Consider the following 18,604-nt stretch of genomic DNA (forward strand, 5'->3'; position numbering starts at 1 on the left):
ACAGATGGAAATGAAAAGAGAGCAAATTTTTCCCAAACAGAACTCTAATAATCAAAGCTATATGAATATTTGGGGTCCAGAATGGGCTTCAGATAACCTTGACCTAAATTTGGAAGTAAAATCTAGTGTTTATGGACATTATTCTAGGAAACCATTTTTGCTAACTTTAAAAAAAAACAATCTACGAATTCCTTCCAAACGGAAGGTATTTTCAGTTCTCCATGCCCTCCACCACAGTCCGTTCCCTATGGAACAGTTTTAAAATTGAAACCTCTTTCAATGAATAAGGAACATGCACTGGTACCTAGTGAATATCTTAACGTATTAGAGACATTGCTGCAAATTGCTAAATTCCTGGTAGGAGATCCCCCTGTGATAAGTGTTCATCAGTGCTGGCTTTATGCTAGCAGGTACTCAGTGCTAGAAATGCAAGCCCTGTAACAACTATTGCCATGTTTTAGGTCTCTCAAGTAATTACTCCCCCAAATAAATATTTAAATGTGTGAAAGATTAGATAGCTTTATTGAAAGGGAATTCCTTCCAGGGAGCACACGGATGAGCTGGTTGCAGCAGTCTGTGTGGACAAGCGTGTATCCTGCTATTGTTTTCTGTTGACCAGCATGCTTCTGCCAGCAGACCGTGACTCTGACCGTGGCTCTTTGAGAGCAGGAACCAAGAACAAGCTATCCTGCAGCTCCCAGAGCCTGGCACCAAGGAGCTCAGGAAATGGCTGCTGTACATGCAGACATGATTAAGCTGACTTGCTTCCACACAGCATTTTGTGTACACACAGGTATGTGTACACACACATAATATATTTGTAGGAAACATATTCATGAAGTAAATGTATGTAAAATTGTCTTATAAACAAAATCATGTTTTTAAGGAACTAAAGTTCAAAAACTATCTGATTCAGCTCTACTCAGGTAACGAACATTATCTATCATGCAGGTTGAATGAAAACAATGTAGTATTATTCGAAGATTTTACTATTAAATCAATCTGGCCATCGTGAGAATCCATAAGACAGTATTTATCATTCATCTGCTCTGTGTCTTTATACACGGTGTGTAATGCAAATCCGTATCTTGACTCTTGAATATCCAAACAACTCTTCTGGAGGCAGTACTCAACAGGTGCAGGTTTGCCTGGGAAGCCTCTCTGCAGTGTCAAGAGGAAAAGAGGTGAAGCAGGAGGATCTGCCTGAGGCCTCCAGAACAAAGAGAGGAGGAAGCCTCTGCGCTTGCTCAGAGCAGCTTGGATGAGGAGGGTGCTTATCTACTGAAGGGGCTGGGGGACTTCCTTAACACGGGGTAGCACTCCTTGGGATAAAGGCTGAAAGGCAGAGCTGAGGAAACCAGCCAGGGCATCAAGTCCAAAGGACAAGGACAAGATCACTCTCTGGAGCACAGGCCAAGGAAAGAGTTCAGACCTAAACTAGGACCCGTGTTGTGAGTAAGCCTCAGGGAGAACTCCCCGTTTGTTGGAAATCTGCTGCTTATGTAAGGAAAGGTATGAAGCTTTAAAGGAATCTGTCAAGAGTCCAATGATTTAGCATTAAATATCACACATAAAAATATAGTCATGTAAGATACAGGTACACATTTCTGCCTACTAACAAGTAACTAGAATAAAACATAGGTGAATCAGGTTGTGGGAAAGGCTTTGTAATTGTGACTCAGTTACAGAAGCAATAAAAGCAAAAAGTGCCATAAGCAAAGACAAATGACAAAGAAAGGGAAAGAGATGAAAATTCTAAAAGAAGTAGAGACAAAGATATATACAAACTTATCCATCATATGCATATTGAGGTGCTTTAAATATTCATGGAAATGGAACTTTAAAACAATGCATTTTCCATGGACTTTTTTTCCCATTGATTTGTTAAGGCCCCTTCATACATATATGTAAGCATATTCATATGTATAACATAAATGCTCTAAAACATATATGCATAGGTCAATTCCAAAATATAAGATAACAATTCTCATACCTCACATTCAGAAGCATTGAAAAACTTGGCAGGGGACACGCATTTAGACTAATGGTTAAGATGAGGGTTCAGATTCCATGTCCCATATTAGATTACCTGAGTTCAATACTTTACTCTGACTTCTGACTCTAACTTCCTGCTATGATGGACCCTGGGAGGCAGTGGTGATAGCTCAATGTGATTGCTCACACGGAAGACCTAGATGTTGAGTTCCCACGACCTGGCTTTGATTTGCCCACCTCTGGCCATTTGGGCAGGATCCACCCCCCACCCCAACCCCCCACACACACACACAAATAAATTAGTAGAGTTGTTTTAAATAAGTAAAGACTTGATAAGACATTCTTGTGACGTTGCTGTACAGAAATCATCACACTCATACCTGGCTGGTGAAAATGCAGATGGGTCCAACCTTTGTGGGGTGAATTTATCAAGAATAAAATCAGTTATACATTTACTTTTTGTTCCACCTTGAAGAATTTACCTTAAAGATATACCCCCAAGTAACAAAAATATATGCCCAGAGTTATTCATTGCTTTGTTAATTGCAATGATTTGCAAAATATTGAAAACATACCCAAACATAGGAGAAAAGTAAAATAAATGTTAGTATATCCACATGGTAGTATATTATGTAGTTGTAAAAAAGAATTAGGGAGCTCTCTATGGACTGATAAGGGGTGATTTCCAGAATATATGACAGACTTAGAAAATGGAAGTACAAGTTCAGCACACACTCACTCAGACTTACCCCAATGGTAAAGCTAGAAATGTGCCATGAGACTCCAATCCCATTAAGTTGGCAGGTATCAAAGCCATCTTACTAATTAAAGTGATCAGTTTAAGTTCATAATTGATCATAATGATAGGATTAAGTGTCAAAGGGATCACATAAGACCAGTGTCTTCTAAAATAACTGATAGAATAAAAAAGGGAGAGAACTATCCAACATGGGAAGCAGGATACACAGCAGACTCACAGAATGGCAGATGCCCTAAACAGCACTCTGGCCTCAGAATCAGCCCTTAAGGCATTTTGATCTCGCTAAATAACCCATGAGAGTTTCTCAGGCATGGAAAGGCAAGACACTGTGGCAAAAAATGACCTAAATAAAAGATTTCTGTGAGTGAGATCCCAGTGGAAAGAATGGGCCATCAAAGAAGGAGATACCTTTCTCTAAAGGGAGGAGAAAACTTCCACTTTGATTATGGCCTTGTCTAAATAAGGTCAGAGCCTGTGAACTCAAGAGGCTTCCATAGCCTTGGCAGCTCATGACAAGAGCCTCAGGTAACGACATAAATAAGAGTGTAAATTGTTAAATCAACAACAGGAGTCACTGTGCACTTACTCCCCATATAGGATCTCTGTCCTTAATGTGGTGTACTGTGAGAATTAACAGTAAAACTAGTCTTCAAACAGTACTTTATACTTTGTTTATCTCTGTGGGTGCAAACTGTTGAAATCTTTAGTTAGTATATACTAAGTTAATCTTCTGTATATAAAGATAATTAAAAATGAATCTTAATGAAGAATGGGATGGGAGAGGGAGTACGAAATAGGATGGTTTGCAGGTGGGAAGGTGGTTATGGGGTGGGGGGAACTGCTATAATCTAAAAGTTGTACTTTTGAAATTTATATTTATTAAATAAAAGGTTTTAAAAAAAAATGGAAGTACAGGGGCCGGTGCCATGGCTCACTGGGTTAATCCTCCACCTGCAGCACCGGCATCCCATGTGGGTGCCGGGTTCTAGTCCCGGTTGCTTCTTTTCAAGTCCAGCTCTCTGCTGTGGCCCTGGAGGGCAGTGGAGGATGGCCCAAGTGCACCTGGCTCCTGGCTTCAGATCGGCGCAGCGCTGGCCATGGCAGCCATTTGGGGAGTGAACCAATGGAGGGAAGACTTTTCTCTCTGTGTCTCTCTCTCACTGTCTATAACTCTACCTATCAAATTAAAAAAAAAAAAATGGAAGTGCAAAGGAGTAGCTATAACATGCTACCTTTGCATAACAAAGAAAGAGAATAAAAATTGACATGTATCTGTTTATGTTTACAAAATGAAGTACAGAACAGCAATACCAGAATATATTACCTATAGGAGGTGAGGGTGGAACCAGACTGGAAGAAATGGGAGGATGTAACTTAACTGATTATGCCTTTCTGTGTAGTGGTTTGTTTTTTTTTTTTTTTTTTTTGACAGGCAGAGTGGACAGTAAGAGAGAGACAGAGAGAAAGGTCTTCCTTTTGCCATTGGTTCACCCTCCAATGGCCGCCGCGGCCGGCACGCTGTGGCCAGAGCACCGCACTGATCCAATGGCAGGAGCCAGGTACTTATCCTGGTCTCCCATGTGGGTGCAGGGCCCAAGTACTTGGGCCATCCTCCACTGCACTCCTGGCCACAGCAGAGAGCTGGCCTGGAAGAGGGGCAACCGGGACAGAGTCCAGCGCCCCGACCGGGACTAGAACCCGGTGTGCCAGCGCCGCAAGGCAGAGGATTAGCCTAGTGAGCCGCAGCGCCGGCTTCTGTGTAGTTTTGACATTTAAATTGTTTATGTACTCAACAACAAAAAAGTAATAAAAGTCAACAAGAATGGAGAAAAAAACTAAGGTAACACAAAGAGAAGCATGTAACTGTTTCAAATGAACAGTGTAATCACATTGAATGGGGACAATAGGTAGCACAAGTAAATTTGGAACCTTTTTTTTTTTTTTTTTTTTTTTGACTAACCAAAAAAAAGAACTTTACACAAATACAGAAATCTAAAGAGTAGGTTTGAGGGGTCGGCATTGTGTGTTAAGCTACCATTTGCCACACTAGCATCCCATATTAGAGTGCCAGTTCTAGTCCTAGCTGCTGCACTTCCAATCCAGATCCCTAATAATGTGCCTGGGAAGGCAATGATTAAAGCCCAAGAACTTGAGCCGCTGCCACTTACAAGGGAGACTTGGATGGCATTCTGGGCTCCTAACTTTCACATGGCCCAGTCCCAGCCATTACAGCCATTTGGGTAGTGAACCAGTGAATGGAAGATCTCTCTCTGTGTCTCTCACACTCCCTCTCCCCTCCTCACTCCTCCCTTCCCCTTCCCTCCCTTCCCTTCTTCTCTTCTCTCCTCTCCTCTCTTCTCCTCTAGCCTCCCCTTTTCCCTTCTTTCTTTCTCTCTCTCTCTCTCTCTCTGTCTCTCTCTCTCTCTTTCTCTCTGTATTTCATCATCTGTGTGTGTCACTCTTGCCTTTCAAATAAATAATTTTTTTAAAAATTGCCACTATCTTTTAAAAATGGGTTTGAGGTGGGGTTTTGTTGTTGTTTCATTAGTTTTTATTTGTTTTGTTTTCTTGGGTTTTGGTTTGCTTTGCTTAGCAATTCTAACATTACTTTTGATGTGTTCTGTAATTCAGAAAATACACAAATATGTTGAGGATAATGGGAGCCAGGTTCCCCACTGTCAGAAATGAGTTACAAATATGGAAAGAGTAAAGATGAGAGTGAACCTGCAATGCTAGATTAGTATTGGAAGATCCAGTATGAGCACATGATTATACATCAGGGACTGTCAACTATTTTCTATAATAATATTTTCTATAAATTATATATTCTATAAAAGTATTTTCTATAAAAATAGCACAAAAGCAGCCATAAACATGTACATAGCAGTGTTGTGGACACTGTGAGTTTCATATATTTTATGTAGTATGAAGCATTATTTTAATTATGTTTTAACAATTCAGAAATATTTTAAAAATTATTAGTTTGCAGACTATGCAAAAGTGGGCAGTGGATCAGACTGTTAACCATGTAACCCATCCAGCCTCTAACCACTGAGCCAAATGCCCTCCTTCCCATCCTTAATGGGAGAGTTGCAGTAACGAGTCACTCGAGGACCCCCTGGCCTCTCCCTCCTCGTGCCTTCTGCCGCTCTGAAGCCTGTGTTTGTGCACACTGACTCCCACTATATTTGTGACCTCTGCAGGTAGATTGATTGCATAGTAAATATGGGAAACTGTTAAAATTCAGATGTCTAGATGAAGGATATACAGGACTTCTTTGAACTCTGATTTTGATTGCTTTGGATATCTGACTTTAAAAAAAAAAAAAAAAAAGAATCCCATACCATCCTTAGCTAATACTGAGAAGAAATAACATTAATCAAAGCATCAGCCTAAGAAGTGAATTTCTTGCTTTTCACAATATTTGTAGACCAACTACCATCTCCATTTACCCTATTCCGTGGGCCATTGTGGAGAGTACCCGCTTTGCAGCTAAGGGGTCCTCATGTGCCAGCATTGTTTTTTCCTGTCCATCCTCATTCTCTGTCACTCAAGAGTGAATGATGAGGTCATAGGGTGGTAATTTGTATGTGACCATGTAATTTTCTACAATGTAGAAATTTTTTGATGTGCTCTAATTAAATGACTAAATAAAAGGTGCTTATCAGAAAATGCCCCATTAACTTGGAAGTTAATGACAAATGCTTTCTGATGTCCTTAATCTGTTATTATGAAATTCGATTACACAGTATGCTTATCTTGCTTCTTTCACCAATCATAATCTAGTGATAGCTATGGTGAGCAATGAGTGAAAAAAAATCTTAAAATATTGCACATAGGAACCAGGTAATTTTTACACTTAAGATACTTTTGATACCAGAAGAGTGAATAGCTTGCAAGGTGCAGCTCTATTGTGTAGACTAGTAATCATTCTACCATCCCTAATTGCTAATGAAGACAGTGGTGGTCATAGCTGAAATTTATTGAATGTTAACTCTGTGCTCAGATCCATGCCAGATGTTTTTCATACATTTTTTCAGTTTAATCCTGACAAACAAACTCTAAAGTGCAATTATTATGCCATTTTTTTTATAGAAGAGGCTAAGTGATATTAAGCAACTTACTTTAGGAAACATGGAGCTGAAATTGGCTATTGGCTTGGACTATCTTCCATTGTAGATAAAGACAGTAGGGAGTAGGCATTTAGCCTAGCTGTTAAGATGCCCACATCCTCCATCAGAGTGCCTGGTTTCTGAGTCAGCTTCCTGCTAATGCAGGCCCTAGAAGACATCAGTGATGACTCAAGTGATTGGGTTCCTGCCACCTACATGGTAGACCAGGATTGAGTTCCTGGCCATTGTAGGCATTTGGGGAATAAACTAGCAAATGGAAACACTCCATCTTTTTGCCTGTCAAAAAAAAATTGTACAGTAGGAATTATAGAAATTTAGAAAATGTGTAGTCATGAGGACATGTTCCTGATGTAGAGAATAAGGCAAAGGATACAAGGGCTAATAACAATACATGAAATAGAATGTCCAGTACATTTGCACATCTTTAACCTTCCACTGCCCCCTCTTTCCACCCAAGAAGCTCAAGAACAAGTTTAGAGGTGAGAAGGGCTTGAAGTAAAGCACAGTCCAGGTCTCCCATGTGGCTGGCAGAGCTCAACTACCTGAAGCTGCTGCCTCCCAGGGTGCATGTTAGCAGGAAGCTGGAGTCAGCAGCCAGAGCCAGTACTCAAACTCAGGTATTATACAGAATGCAGGCATCCCATCCAGCCTCTAACCACTGAGCCAAATGCCCTCCTTCCCATCCTTAACAGGAGAGCTGTAGTAACGAGTCACTCGAGGACCCCCTGGCCTCTCCCTGCTCGTGCCTTCTGCTGCTCTGAAGCCTGTGTTTGTGCACACTGACTCCCACTATTGTGGTGGTTCTCTCACAGCTCCAAGACTCACTTCTGTTGGGGTCACGTGTAAAATATTGTCATCTGGGACAGGTGATAGGTGGTTATCAGACTTTCTTAGCTGAAGAGCAGGACCTTCATATCTGCTGCATTTCTTGTGAGACATTGAAATAATTTTCTTTTGTGAGAAAAAAGTGTACTACAATTTAATGGCAACAATAAATTTTTGAGACACATAGTCATCATTTCATTGATGAATTTATGAAACAATTAGCTAATTAAATGATTGAGTCCATTTAACCAGTTACCAAAGCTGAGTGTTAGTATCTGGACATCTTGTCTTTCTAAAACATTGAAGTGGAAAATGTTTCTTTGTGGAAGTCCCAGGGAAGTGAACATCCAGAGGAAACAGGAAATGTGTATATGGAATTAGAGACATGTTGTTCATTCACTTTTTTTTCTTTCCAGAGACTGGTTAAACATGTTGAGCCCACCAATAGTTCCTCCCAGTCAACAGTCAGCCGGACAGCATCTGGATTCCTCTGGAAGTCTGAGTGCTCAAGGTGGGAGCATGAAAATTGCTATGAATTCAAAAATAAAACTAATGTACTGTGAATAGAGAAAGTCAATCACTTTGGGATGCCACTGTTTTCTTTAAATGTTGATCATTAAGGCCTTCACACACAAAATGAGGTAACCTGTGTCTCATTTGGTAGGATGATGGGTTCTTTACAAAGAAACACACTAGAGAGTTCCCTGCTCTTCCGAAGGTTAATCCCAGGGGTAAATACAGTTGAAGGCATCAGAACATGGCTTTGGTGTGAAATTGACCTTTGACTTCCAGCTGTACCAGTTCCCAGAGTGTGACCCTTATGAGTATTAATTAATACTGATAATAGATAGTGCCCACCTGATAGCTTTCTTGTGGTGATTCTATGAGGTAGCGTATGTGACATACTTAAAATAGTGCCTCACGAAGTGCTGTCTGTTGGTATTTTTCATAAAGCAGACCAAGACTCTGACATCACTGAGATACAGTACATGTTTTGCATTAAAGCAAGGGTTGTTGCATAGCTACAGAGCTACGGTAGGTATTTGTGGTGTAGAAATGTGGAGACATGTAGTCTCAAGTGCATAGTTGGACTGACAAATAACCTCAGAGTGGGACTGTGAGATGGTTTTCTAAGTTGAATTTTGAAGATTAGAAGTGCTGTATCTGAAGACTCCAAGTGAAACCAATATAAATTGCCCCAGCAGAACTGCCAGATGTTTTTCCCCCTTAAAACTGCCCCAGGGAGAAAGTAGAGCATCCCATTTTTCTTCAGGTACAGAGAAATCAGAGCAAGAGGTCAGACACACGAGCTGTATGTTTTGGGATGGAGACGTCTCTGTGATATACTCTCTGAGATGGAAGATGCCCCTATATAGGGCATCTTTTTAGAGGTGTACATTCATAAGTACTTACGACAGAAAAATAGGATCTTGGCTGTCAGGAGGAGACCTTGCTGTGAGGGAACAAATAATATGTTATGTTAAGTGTTCTAAATAAGCCATAGGAACTGAGCGTGTGGTCCTTGAGCAGAGGCATCCAAGATATATGTTAGTAAGAAGTGGCTGAAAGGATGTCTTGAAGTCGCCATTGCCAAGCTCCTTTTTTTTTTAAGATTTGTTTTATTTATTTGAAAGACAGAGTTACAGAGAGAGATAGAAATAGAGAGAGAGAGGTCTTCCATCCACTGGCCCACTCCCCACATGGCCGCAATGGTCGGAGCTGCGCCAATCTGAAGCCAGGAGCCAGGAGCTTCTTCTGGATCTCCCAAATGGGTGCAGGGGCCCAAGAACTTGGACCATCCTCCACTGGTATCCCAGGCCATAGCAGAGCTGGATCGGAAGAAGATCGGTCTTGAACCATTGGCCCACATGGGATGCCGGCACTTCAGGCCAGGGTGCCAACCCACTGCACCACAGTGTTGGCCCCATCAAGCTCCTTTCTGAGAGCAGGAGCTCCATTATGTTGAAGGTAAACAGAACTTCCATTGAGGGCAAAGTAACAAATTAAATTTGGAGGAGTAGGCTGGCCAGTGTTAACCACTTTGGGCACCCCTTCGGCCTATCACCTGGCTTTTTATCAACTATACCCTACCCCTTTTCTCATGTGCATGGGTGGTTTGCAGTCCATAAATATCATCACAAACTTGTATTTCCTGTTTGCTTACCTTCCCATTTACTGATATGCTTGGGTGGTTTGCAGTTAATTAATACCATCAAAAAGTAGTGTTTCCTGTTTGCTTAATCTTTATGCATTAATGGCATAGATTGAAATAGCACAGCACAATCAATACTTACTAATATACTGAGATAGTGTTTCCATCTGTTCTCGTAGAGTGTTTGTCAAAGAAAAATAATGGGCTCAGGTTTCCAGTTTGTGTCATCAGAAGGGGAAGAATGACCAATTGGGCTCTTCCCGGATTTCTGTCACACAGTACCACTCATATAGCCCTTGCTGTTTGCCAGATAGTGTGCTAAGTCATTAGATTTCACCCTCAGATCACCACCATGAGGAAGTTATATGTGTGTGTACATGTGTTATAACTGAGGGAACTGTGACACTAAGTTCTTAAATAACTTATCAAGGTCACACAACTCCTAACTGGCAGAGCGGTATTTGAACCCAAGCAATCAGGCTCCAGACCCCAACTACTATATTTTTAAACTTTCTGAGTTTTGTATCATGTAAATAAAGTAGCCATTCAAAAAATTTATATGTGCATATAAAACTAAGAGCTGAAAATTTATTTTTTTGTTGAGAGTTCTGTATCTACAGGAAAAATAAAACATTCCAAAGGCTAAGTGCCTAAGTTCTTTGGGAAAAAAGGAGACTGTGGTCACCTGTGTGACCTGGATCAGCCCCCCTCCCCTCTCATGCTTGTCAGAAATGACAGGAAGCCATCGTTGACCAGACCCAGGGCAAGCCAAAGAGTAGATGAGTGAAGGACAGAATTACTGAGTCCTAGACCTGCCAGGCCTGGGTATTTGCATGTGGCCTACCTCCTGAAGGCCTTCCTAGTCAGGTTTACCCAAGTGGGTTAGTCTCCCAGCCCTATGTTCTCCCACATCACTGCCTAACATGGTTTTCAGGATCTTTTCACATTTTGCATATCTTGATTTGTTTACTTATTTATTGTTTGTCTTCCAAGTACCCTGTGAGTTTTCAAGAACAGACTTTTGTCAGTTTGCTCCTTCCTGGACACTAAAAACCTATAAAATTAAACTCTCTAAATTCTTATTAGAAAGAAGACAAGAAGGGAGGAAGGAGGAAGGAGGGGAAGGAGGATGGGCAGTGTTCTTCAACTGGTCATTTCTTCAAACAACCTTGGGATGGGGTGGGGAAGCAGGAGGAAATAGGGCAATTCATTGAAATCTTTCACAGTTTTTCTTTCCTCTAACTCCTTTATTTATTTTTGGCATATGTATTATTTTTCTAAAATTCAACTATGAGAGTAATGGACTTAGACCCATATATTTTAGCAATTAAAAAGTTATAGATTGGGGCAGGCACTGTGGCACAGCAGTTTAAAGTCCCAACCTGCAGCACCAGCATCCCATATGGACACTGGGTCGAGTCCCAGCTGCTTCACTTATGATCTAACTCCCTGATAATGTGCCTGGGAAAGCAGCAGAGGATGGCCCAAGTTCTTGGGCCCTGCATTCATGTGGGATACATGGAAGAAGCTCATGGCTCCTGACTTTGAATTGGCTCAGCTCCAGCTGTTATGCCCACTTGGGGAGTGAACCAGTGAATGGGAGAGCTCGCTCGCTCGCTCTCTCTCTCTCTACCTCTTTCTTTCAAATAAGTAAGTAAATCTTTAAAAAAAAGAAAGGAAAAGAAAAATTTATAGATTGCCTTATTGCAGTGGCAATGAAAACTTTTCCTCCAAAGTAAATCTCATAATTATGTGAAATCTCAATAAAAGAAGAGATAAAGGTAGAACTGCTCTGGCTACAGGGACAGTTAGGGTCTCAGAATCCTTCCCTGGGGTTCTGATGAACTAGTAAAGTCACTGGTGTGGTCTGACCCCCAAAATTTGCCTACAAGTAAATGACTTGTCCAAAGTCAAATACACACTCGGAGCCAACCCCAGAGCTCCTGGCTCCTAGAGCCTGGCTTCCCGCACATCAGTGCCCTTTCTGCAGAACCGTTTCACTGCCAACTGGTTCACAGGGAAAAGGGATCGCTCATCTTTAGATGTCTGAGGTCAAATAACAGATAGTATTTATTTCATCTTCCTGTATTCTGGTCCCACATGTGCTGTTTTAATTTTCATGGTAGCCTACTGAGGTGCAGATACTATTAGTACTTATGCATGATACACTGGGACTTAGAGCAGTGAAGCAGCTCCTCCATCAGACAGGGAAAGGCCAAGATGCCTGGAGGAATAACTGTATGGCCTGACCAGTACATCATTCTAGAAAATTTGCTCCAGGCCATACAAAAGTAAGTGCATGCGTTATATCTGTCAGAGGTTCCTGTGCCTGCTTTATTCAGTAGGCATTTGTGTCATGGCTGCTGTTTCTGCTCAGCCAGAATGCCTCAAGTTGATAAAGGCCACCTTCAAGTGAACAGCTCAGGTTCCAGCAATTCAGCCAGCTGGCAAGGAACAGCGGTGCTCTCTGATCCCTGCCGTCTGACCGGATGGGGAAACAGTCAGCTCCTCTCAGAGCCTCCTGGGCTATCATGTACTCACCGATTATCGAGTGCCACGGGCACGTTCTCTCTTCTTGAAACTGTCTGGACAAACCAGTACTTTCCTTAGACCCTTAGCACCCCCACCTCAATTTTTAGCTTAAGAAATGATTCATAATATCTATGACAGTCTTGAACCCAGAGGCCCTGCCCCTTCCCTTGTCAGGCAATTAGTTGTCTTGTGTTCTTTGTTTAACCTTGGGACTAAGAGCACAGGTGCCCTTAACACTTACTAAAAAATGTGTTTTCCTGGAGCTGGTGTGAAATGTAAAAGTGTGAGTTAAGATTTCAGAACTTATTCAAGGAAACTACCAAATTGACCTTTTCAAAATGAACCATGCTTTGCTTAAAGAATAGTTGTCAATTTGTTTTTGATATTTGTACCTTTACAGATATTACCCTTCAATTATTCATGCTAACCAGCTTCAAAATGCAGTAATAGTGACCTTACTGTTCAGGCTATAGACCTCTCCTCAAAATCTTGCATAGATTTTGAGTAAGAAAGGCATTCAGAAGGGTTTTCAGAGTAGCCAGAGTTTCATCAAGGTAGCATTCTTACACCTTTTTTATGGTAAAGCCACAAGGCTTCTTTCTTTATAAAGATTGATTCATCTCTCCTGAAATATGATTAGGTAGCAGATGTTTATTTTACAGATGTAACACCAAAACTACAAGTGAAGAATTTACAGAAATCTCCTGGCTCCCCCAGATAACCCAAGAGAGGGATGTCTGGCTGCCTGTTTTACCCTAGCGGAGGAATTCTTTCACAAGATTGGATGTTCACCTAATACTCTGAGTCTGAAAGTTGTACTTCATCAAACAACTATGGTTTCCCTGGTGCCTAATGTGAAGCTTAGGTCACAGGAAATACTCAATCACGATTTGATGCGTGAATGACTCAATCTTCAGACTATGGGCACATGAAGGTGTTTTGATCTATTCTTTGGGTCTTCCTTATACCTAGAAGATGTACTTAAAATGCAAAACAGACCCTCCTCCAAAGGATCAGTGTTGATGATGTAATAACAATAATGGGAGTTAGCATTAATGAAGCACCACTGTGTGCCTGGCAGTGTGTGGTTTCTTTCTGTGCCTTCCCTTATGCTGATTCTTACCAATACTGTTCCACATCAGGTAATGATACGTCCTCAGTTTACAGGGCAGGTGACAAAGCCAGCATGGCTCATGGACCTCCTGACAGTGGAGCAGGACACTGACCTAGGCCTGCCTTACCACAGTGGCTCCCTTAGCTCCCACACAGCAAAATGACCACAGAATTCCCATTTAAGTCCAAGAACTGCATCATTGAAATGTGCACCACTGTTATTTAAAATTTAGGACATTCTCTTTCCTTGAAACTGTCTGGACAAACCAGTACTCTCCTTAGACCCATAGCACCCCCACCTCAATTTTTAGCTTACAGAATGTTTCATAATATCTATGACAGTCTTGAACCCAGAGGCCCTGCCCCTTCCCTTGTCAGGCAACTAGTTGTCTTGTGTTCTTTGTTTAACCTTGGGACTGAGAGCCATTTGTTCTCATATAGCTGTACAAGTTAATTTTACCCTGTTAGGAGTTTCAAGGGTACTTCAATAAGTTCATGGGAAAATGGAACTAAGAGGTGTTTTATTTTGTTGCAAAAAGATTTTTAAATCCCTACATAGGTTTTTTATAATACATATTTTTCCATGAACTTTTTGAAGATGCTTGGTATGTTGGTAGAAGAATTTGCAACCTAGTACTCAGCAGAATCTTATCTCAAATGTCATCTTCATTGATATGCAGGCTGACTGCTCCAAATGGTGATCCCTCACTGTTGTGTTTAAACAATAGGGTATTAGTATGCACATAAAAATACAGTTAATCAGTTCCTAGGATCTATAGGGGAGAACTGTGCATTAACTTAAAAAAAAATCCTAGATGGCAGCATCAGAAAATCGAAAACCAAGCCCAATGTCTCAATTCAGAGATTTTAAATCTGATAAACTGGTGCCACGTCATTTATTTTCAAGCTTGAAGACATAGCTTGTGCATACAGGTTTTCTATTATCTCCAGCTAAAATGCATTAAATGTAGATAATTAAATATTTATATTAATCGACTTTCAAAAGGTGAACTTGGAAGAATTATGGACCCCAGCTGCTGTAACCGGAGGGAGGGTAGTCAATATGCTGCTCTGGTGGGGCTCCGTGGGGTTTTCATCTGCTATCGCTGTTTGCCAGTTTCAACGTGGGTGGGGTTGAAAGCTCGTAAATAGATTATTCTCTGAAAGGTAATTTTATTTCCCTAGAAATGGCTTTATTATGTGAAGAAGACTAAAAATGTAATTTGGACCCCTGTCCAGCTACTCTTAGTCTGGTAGCAGAAAATGGTTTTATTTGTTAATGTGTCCTTTTAGAGTTTCTGTAGCCAGTCTTTAAATAGAGCAATTTAGCGTTTTGAGGAAAAACAACCTCTGCAGTATCCAAGAGTATAATTGAAAATTACCCCATACCCATGCAGGATAATTAGCTTTCAAAACATTTCCCAATGCTTGACATCATAGTAGTAATTGCTTAATGATATTATAATTTCATTACGTAAAGATTACAGTGGGAAAATGATGTAAGTTGGAGGCTTTGAAAATTAAGTTACAATGAAAACAAAACCTTTTATGTAAGTTTAAGGCACTTATTTCAATGTAAAATTGCACATAATCTCACCCAATTTTTGTACAAATGTCATTGTCAGTAGTTTTAAAATTCACCCATTTAAAGCTTTGGTACTAAAAACCACAAAACCTTAGTCCTCATGGTTATGATGCATATGGTTCCATTTCTGTAGTGATATGTGTTGGAACAAATGCATTTACACAGCAGTTACTGCTCCAGTTTGTATGCATTATGTAGCAAAACCTGTACTAATGAATTGGATCCACACTAGTTCCTTTGCAGTAGGGGGATAAAGACCCATAGCCCATTACAATGGTTGTTTTCATCTTAAAAGATTCCTGGGCAGCTGTAAAACGTGCTGGGTTTTCTAATTTAATAGCACCAGCTTAAAATTTTATCTGTTTGGAAAGTACAGGAACAGAATACACTAAACAATTATCTGAGGATACTTTAGAAAGTTCATGGAAAATGCAGTTAAAAGATGTTTAATTTGGTGCAGAAATCCATGCATAGTTTTTTCATACTACACATTTTCATAACCTTTTTTGCAGATCTCAAAATATTTTTTTGCTTTTTATTTATTTTTTCTCCAAAGAAACCTTTTATTTAATGAATACAAATTTCATAAGTACAACTTTAGGAATATAGTTACTCTTCCCACCATACCTGCTGCCCCCACCTACACTCCCACCCCTCCTTCTCCCTCTCCCCCTCCCAGTCCCATTCTCCATTAACATTTCATTTTCAATAAAATTTGTACACAAAAGACCAACTCTATACTAAGTAGAGATTTCAACAGTTTGCACACACACACACACACACACACAGAACAAGTTTTACAGTTAGCTCTCATAATACAACTCATTGAGGACAGAGGTCCTGCATGAGAAGTTAGTGCACAGTGACTCCTGTTGTTAATTTAACAACACTCTTATGTATGACATCAGTGACCACCTGAGGCTCTTGACATGAGCTGCCTAGGCTATGGAAGCCTTTTGAATCCACAATCTCCTTCAGTATTTAGACAAGGCCATAAGCAAAGTGGAAGTTCTCTCCTCCCTTCAAAGAAAAGTACATCCTTCTTTAATGGCAACTTTTTTTTTGCCACAGTGTCTTGGCTTTCCATGCCTGAAATGTTCTCGTGGGCTTTTCAGCCAGACCATAATGCCTTAAGGGCTGATTCTGAGGTCAGAGTGCTACTTAAAGTGATTATCATTCTATGAGTCTGCTGTGTGGCCTGCCTCCCATGTTGGCCATTCTCTCCTTTTTAATTCTATCTTTTATTATTGATAATTTTTTGATAATTGATAATTTTGATAATTGATAATTATTACTTGATCCTACTTATATGATCACTTTAACACTTAATCCTATCTATATGTTCACTTTAACACTTAATATGATCACTTTAACACTTACGATGGGTGGCATTTTTACCACCTAGCTTAATGGGATTTGGGGTACCATGGCAAGTATTTAAACTGTACCCTTCAAAGTAAGTCTATAGGAATTTATACAGAACTGTACAGCTTTACAGTTATAAACTTCCTCCTTCCTCTCTTAATCCCACTCTTATTTTTTAATGAGACCCACCCTCTATTGACTTTATATATATATATATATATATATATATATATATATATATGATTAACTTTGTGTTAAGTAAAGAGTTCAACAAATAATATGAAGAAAAAAACTGTTCCTCAACAGTCAAGACAAGGACTGGCTCAAGTCATCCCTTCTTGAAGTGTCAATTTCACTTCTACAGATTTCCTTTTAGGTGCTCTATTCATTCTCACAAATAAGGGAGAACATATGGTATTTGACCCTTTGGGACTGATTTATTTCACTAAGCATGACGTTTTTGCCAATTTATCCATTTTGTTACAAATGACTGGATTTCATTTTTTTACTGCTGTGTAGTATTCCATAATGTAATTATCCCATAATTTCTTCATCCAGTCTTTTTTGACAGGCATTTAGGTTGATTCCATGTCTTAGCTATTGTGAATTGAGCTGCAAAAAACATGGGGTTGCAGATAACTCTTTTATTTACTGATTTCATTTCCCCTGGGTAAATTTCCAGGAGTCGGATGGGTGGGTCATATGGTAGGTCTATATTCAGATTTCTGAGGTATTGCCATACTATCTCAGTCTCTTCAACAAGTGGTGCTGTTAAAACTGGGTTTCCACATGCATAAGTATGAAGCAAGACCCCTTACACAAAAATCTACTCAACATGGATTAAATATCTAAATCTATGACCTGACACCATCACATTATTAGAGAACATTGGGGAAACCCTGCAAGACATTGGCACAGGCAAAGCGTTCTTGGAAAAGACCCCAGAAGCACAGGCAATCAAAGCCAAAATTAACAAATGAGATTACATCAAGTTGAGAAGTTTCTGTACTGCAAAAGAAACACTAAGGAAGGTGAAGAGGCAATGAACAGAATGGGAGAAATTATTTGCAAACCATGCAACTGATAAAGGGTTAATAACCAGAATATACAAAGAGATCAAGAAACTCCAGAACAACAAAACAAACAACCCAGTTAAGAAATGGGCAAATGACTTAAACAGACTTTTTTAAAAGAGGAAATCCAAATGGCCAACAGACACATGAAAAAATGTTCATAACCTTTTTGAAGATCTCTGGTATGTATGATTTTAAAATTTCTGCACCCAAATAAACTTATCTTTTAATCCCATTTTCCATGAACTGTTTGAAGAACCATTGTATAGCCTAAAGCTCTAAAGTGCTCAAGGTCACAGTCTTGTTGTTGTTGATGTGTGATGATGGAAGGAAGACAGAAATCAGAGGGCAGATCCCTCAGAGTTGGACTCATACTCCTTTACCTTAGTTGTAAGTGACCTTAACATTCTACCGTGTGGAGAATATCACTTTTACTTTTAAAAGATCCATGATTTTTGGTATAAGAACTATGCTTATTCAAAGATGAACTCGTAATAGTATGACCTACATAAAACTAATTGGGGGATTTTTGTTTCATACAAATTCACTGTTGTTTCCTTTTGGTAGTAAAAAAAATCAGATACAGTTTTGGTGTAGGAAATAAAATATAAGAGCACACCCCTGTTGTGTGTAACTCAGATATTGTATATTTTCCATGTTTATAATGACAACATTTATTGAGTACTCATTGTGTGTGTATGTGTGTCCTCCTAGGAACTGGGATGGGAATTACCATCCTTGCTTTACATTGGTGGGAACTGTGGCTCAAGGCAGTGAATTTTCCCAACTGTGTATTTCCCACAACTACGTTGTGGTAGAAATGGGATTTGGACCCAGGTCTATCTGACTCCATTGTGTAAATGTCATTCTACCTGACGCTATGAAGATTTTTCTTTATGCTACGACTGCATCTATATTTCTGTGCTCAGTTCTAAAAAGAATGTTATGGCCTTTAGTTCATAATTTATTATTATTAACCTTAATAGTAATTACTATTTATGGAACAACTATTATATGTACAGTACTATGCATATTACCAGTGCCTAATTTAATCTTTCACAAAACTCTGTG

At 39.9% G+C, this 18,604-nt stretch overlaps 1 protein-coding gene across 9 annotated transcripts in view; it reads left to right on the forward strand.

Annotated features, from left to right (window-relative positions):
* Nucleotides 1-18,604, forward strand: part of CFAP20DC (CFAP20 domain containing) — a 277,464-nt gene that overhangs the window by 254,284 nt on the left and 4,576 nt on the right. For all 9 annotated transcript variants that reach the window (XR_016214759.1, XR_011379498.2, XM_008260862.5 and 6 more), the window contains one exon: nucleotides 8,130-8,224. Coding sequence is in view for 7 of the 9 variants with exons in the window: in XM_008260862.5 (XP_008259084.4) it covers nucleotides 8,130-8,224 (95 nt within the window). In the remaining 2 variants the exon portion in view is untranslated. The remainder of the gene's footprint in view (nucleotides 1-8,129; nucleotides 8,225-18,604) is intronic.

Source organism: Oryctolagus cuniculus, chromosome 10 (genome assembly GCF_051225735.1).
Source record: "Oryctolagus cuniculus isolate XC-2025 breed Fujian yellow rabbit chromosome 10, ASM5122573v1, whole genome shotgun sequence".
Classification (NCBI taxonomy): domain Eukaryota; kingdom Metazoa; phylum Chordata; class Mammalia; order Lagomorpha; family Leporidae; genus Oryctolagus; species Oryctolagus cuniculus.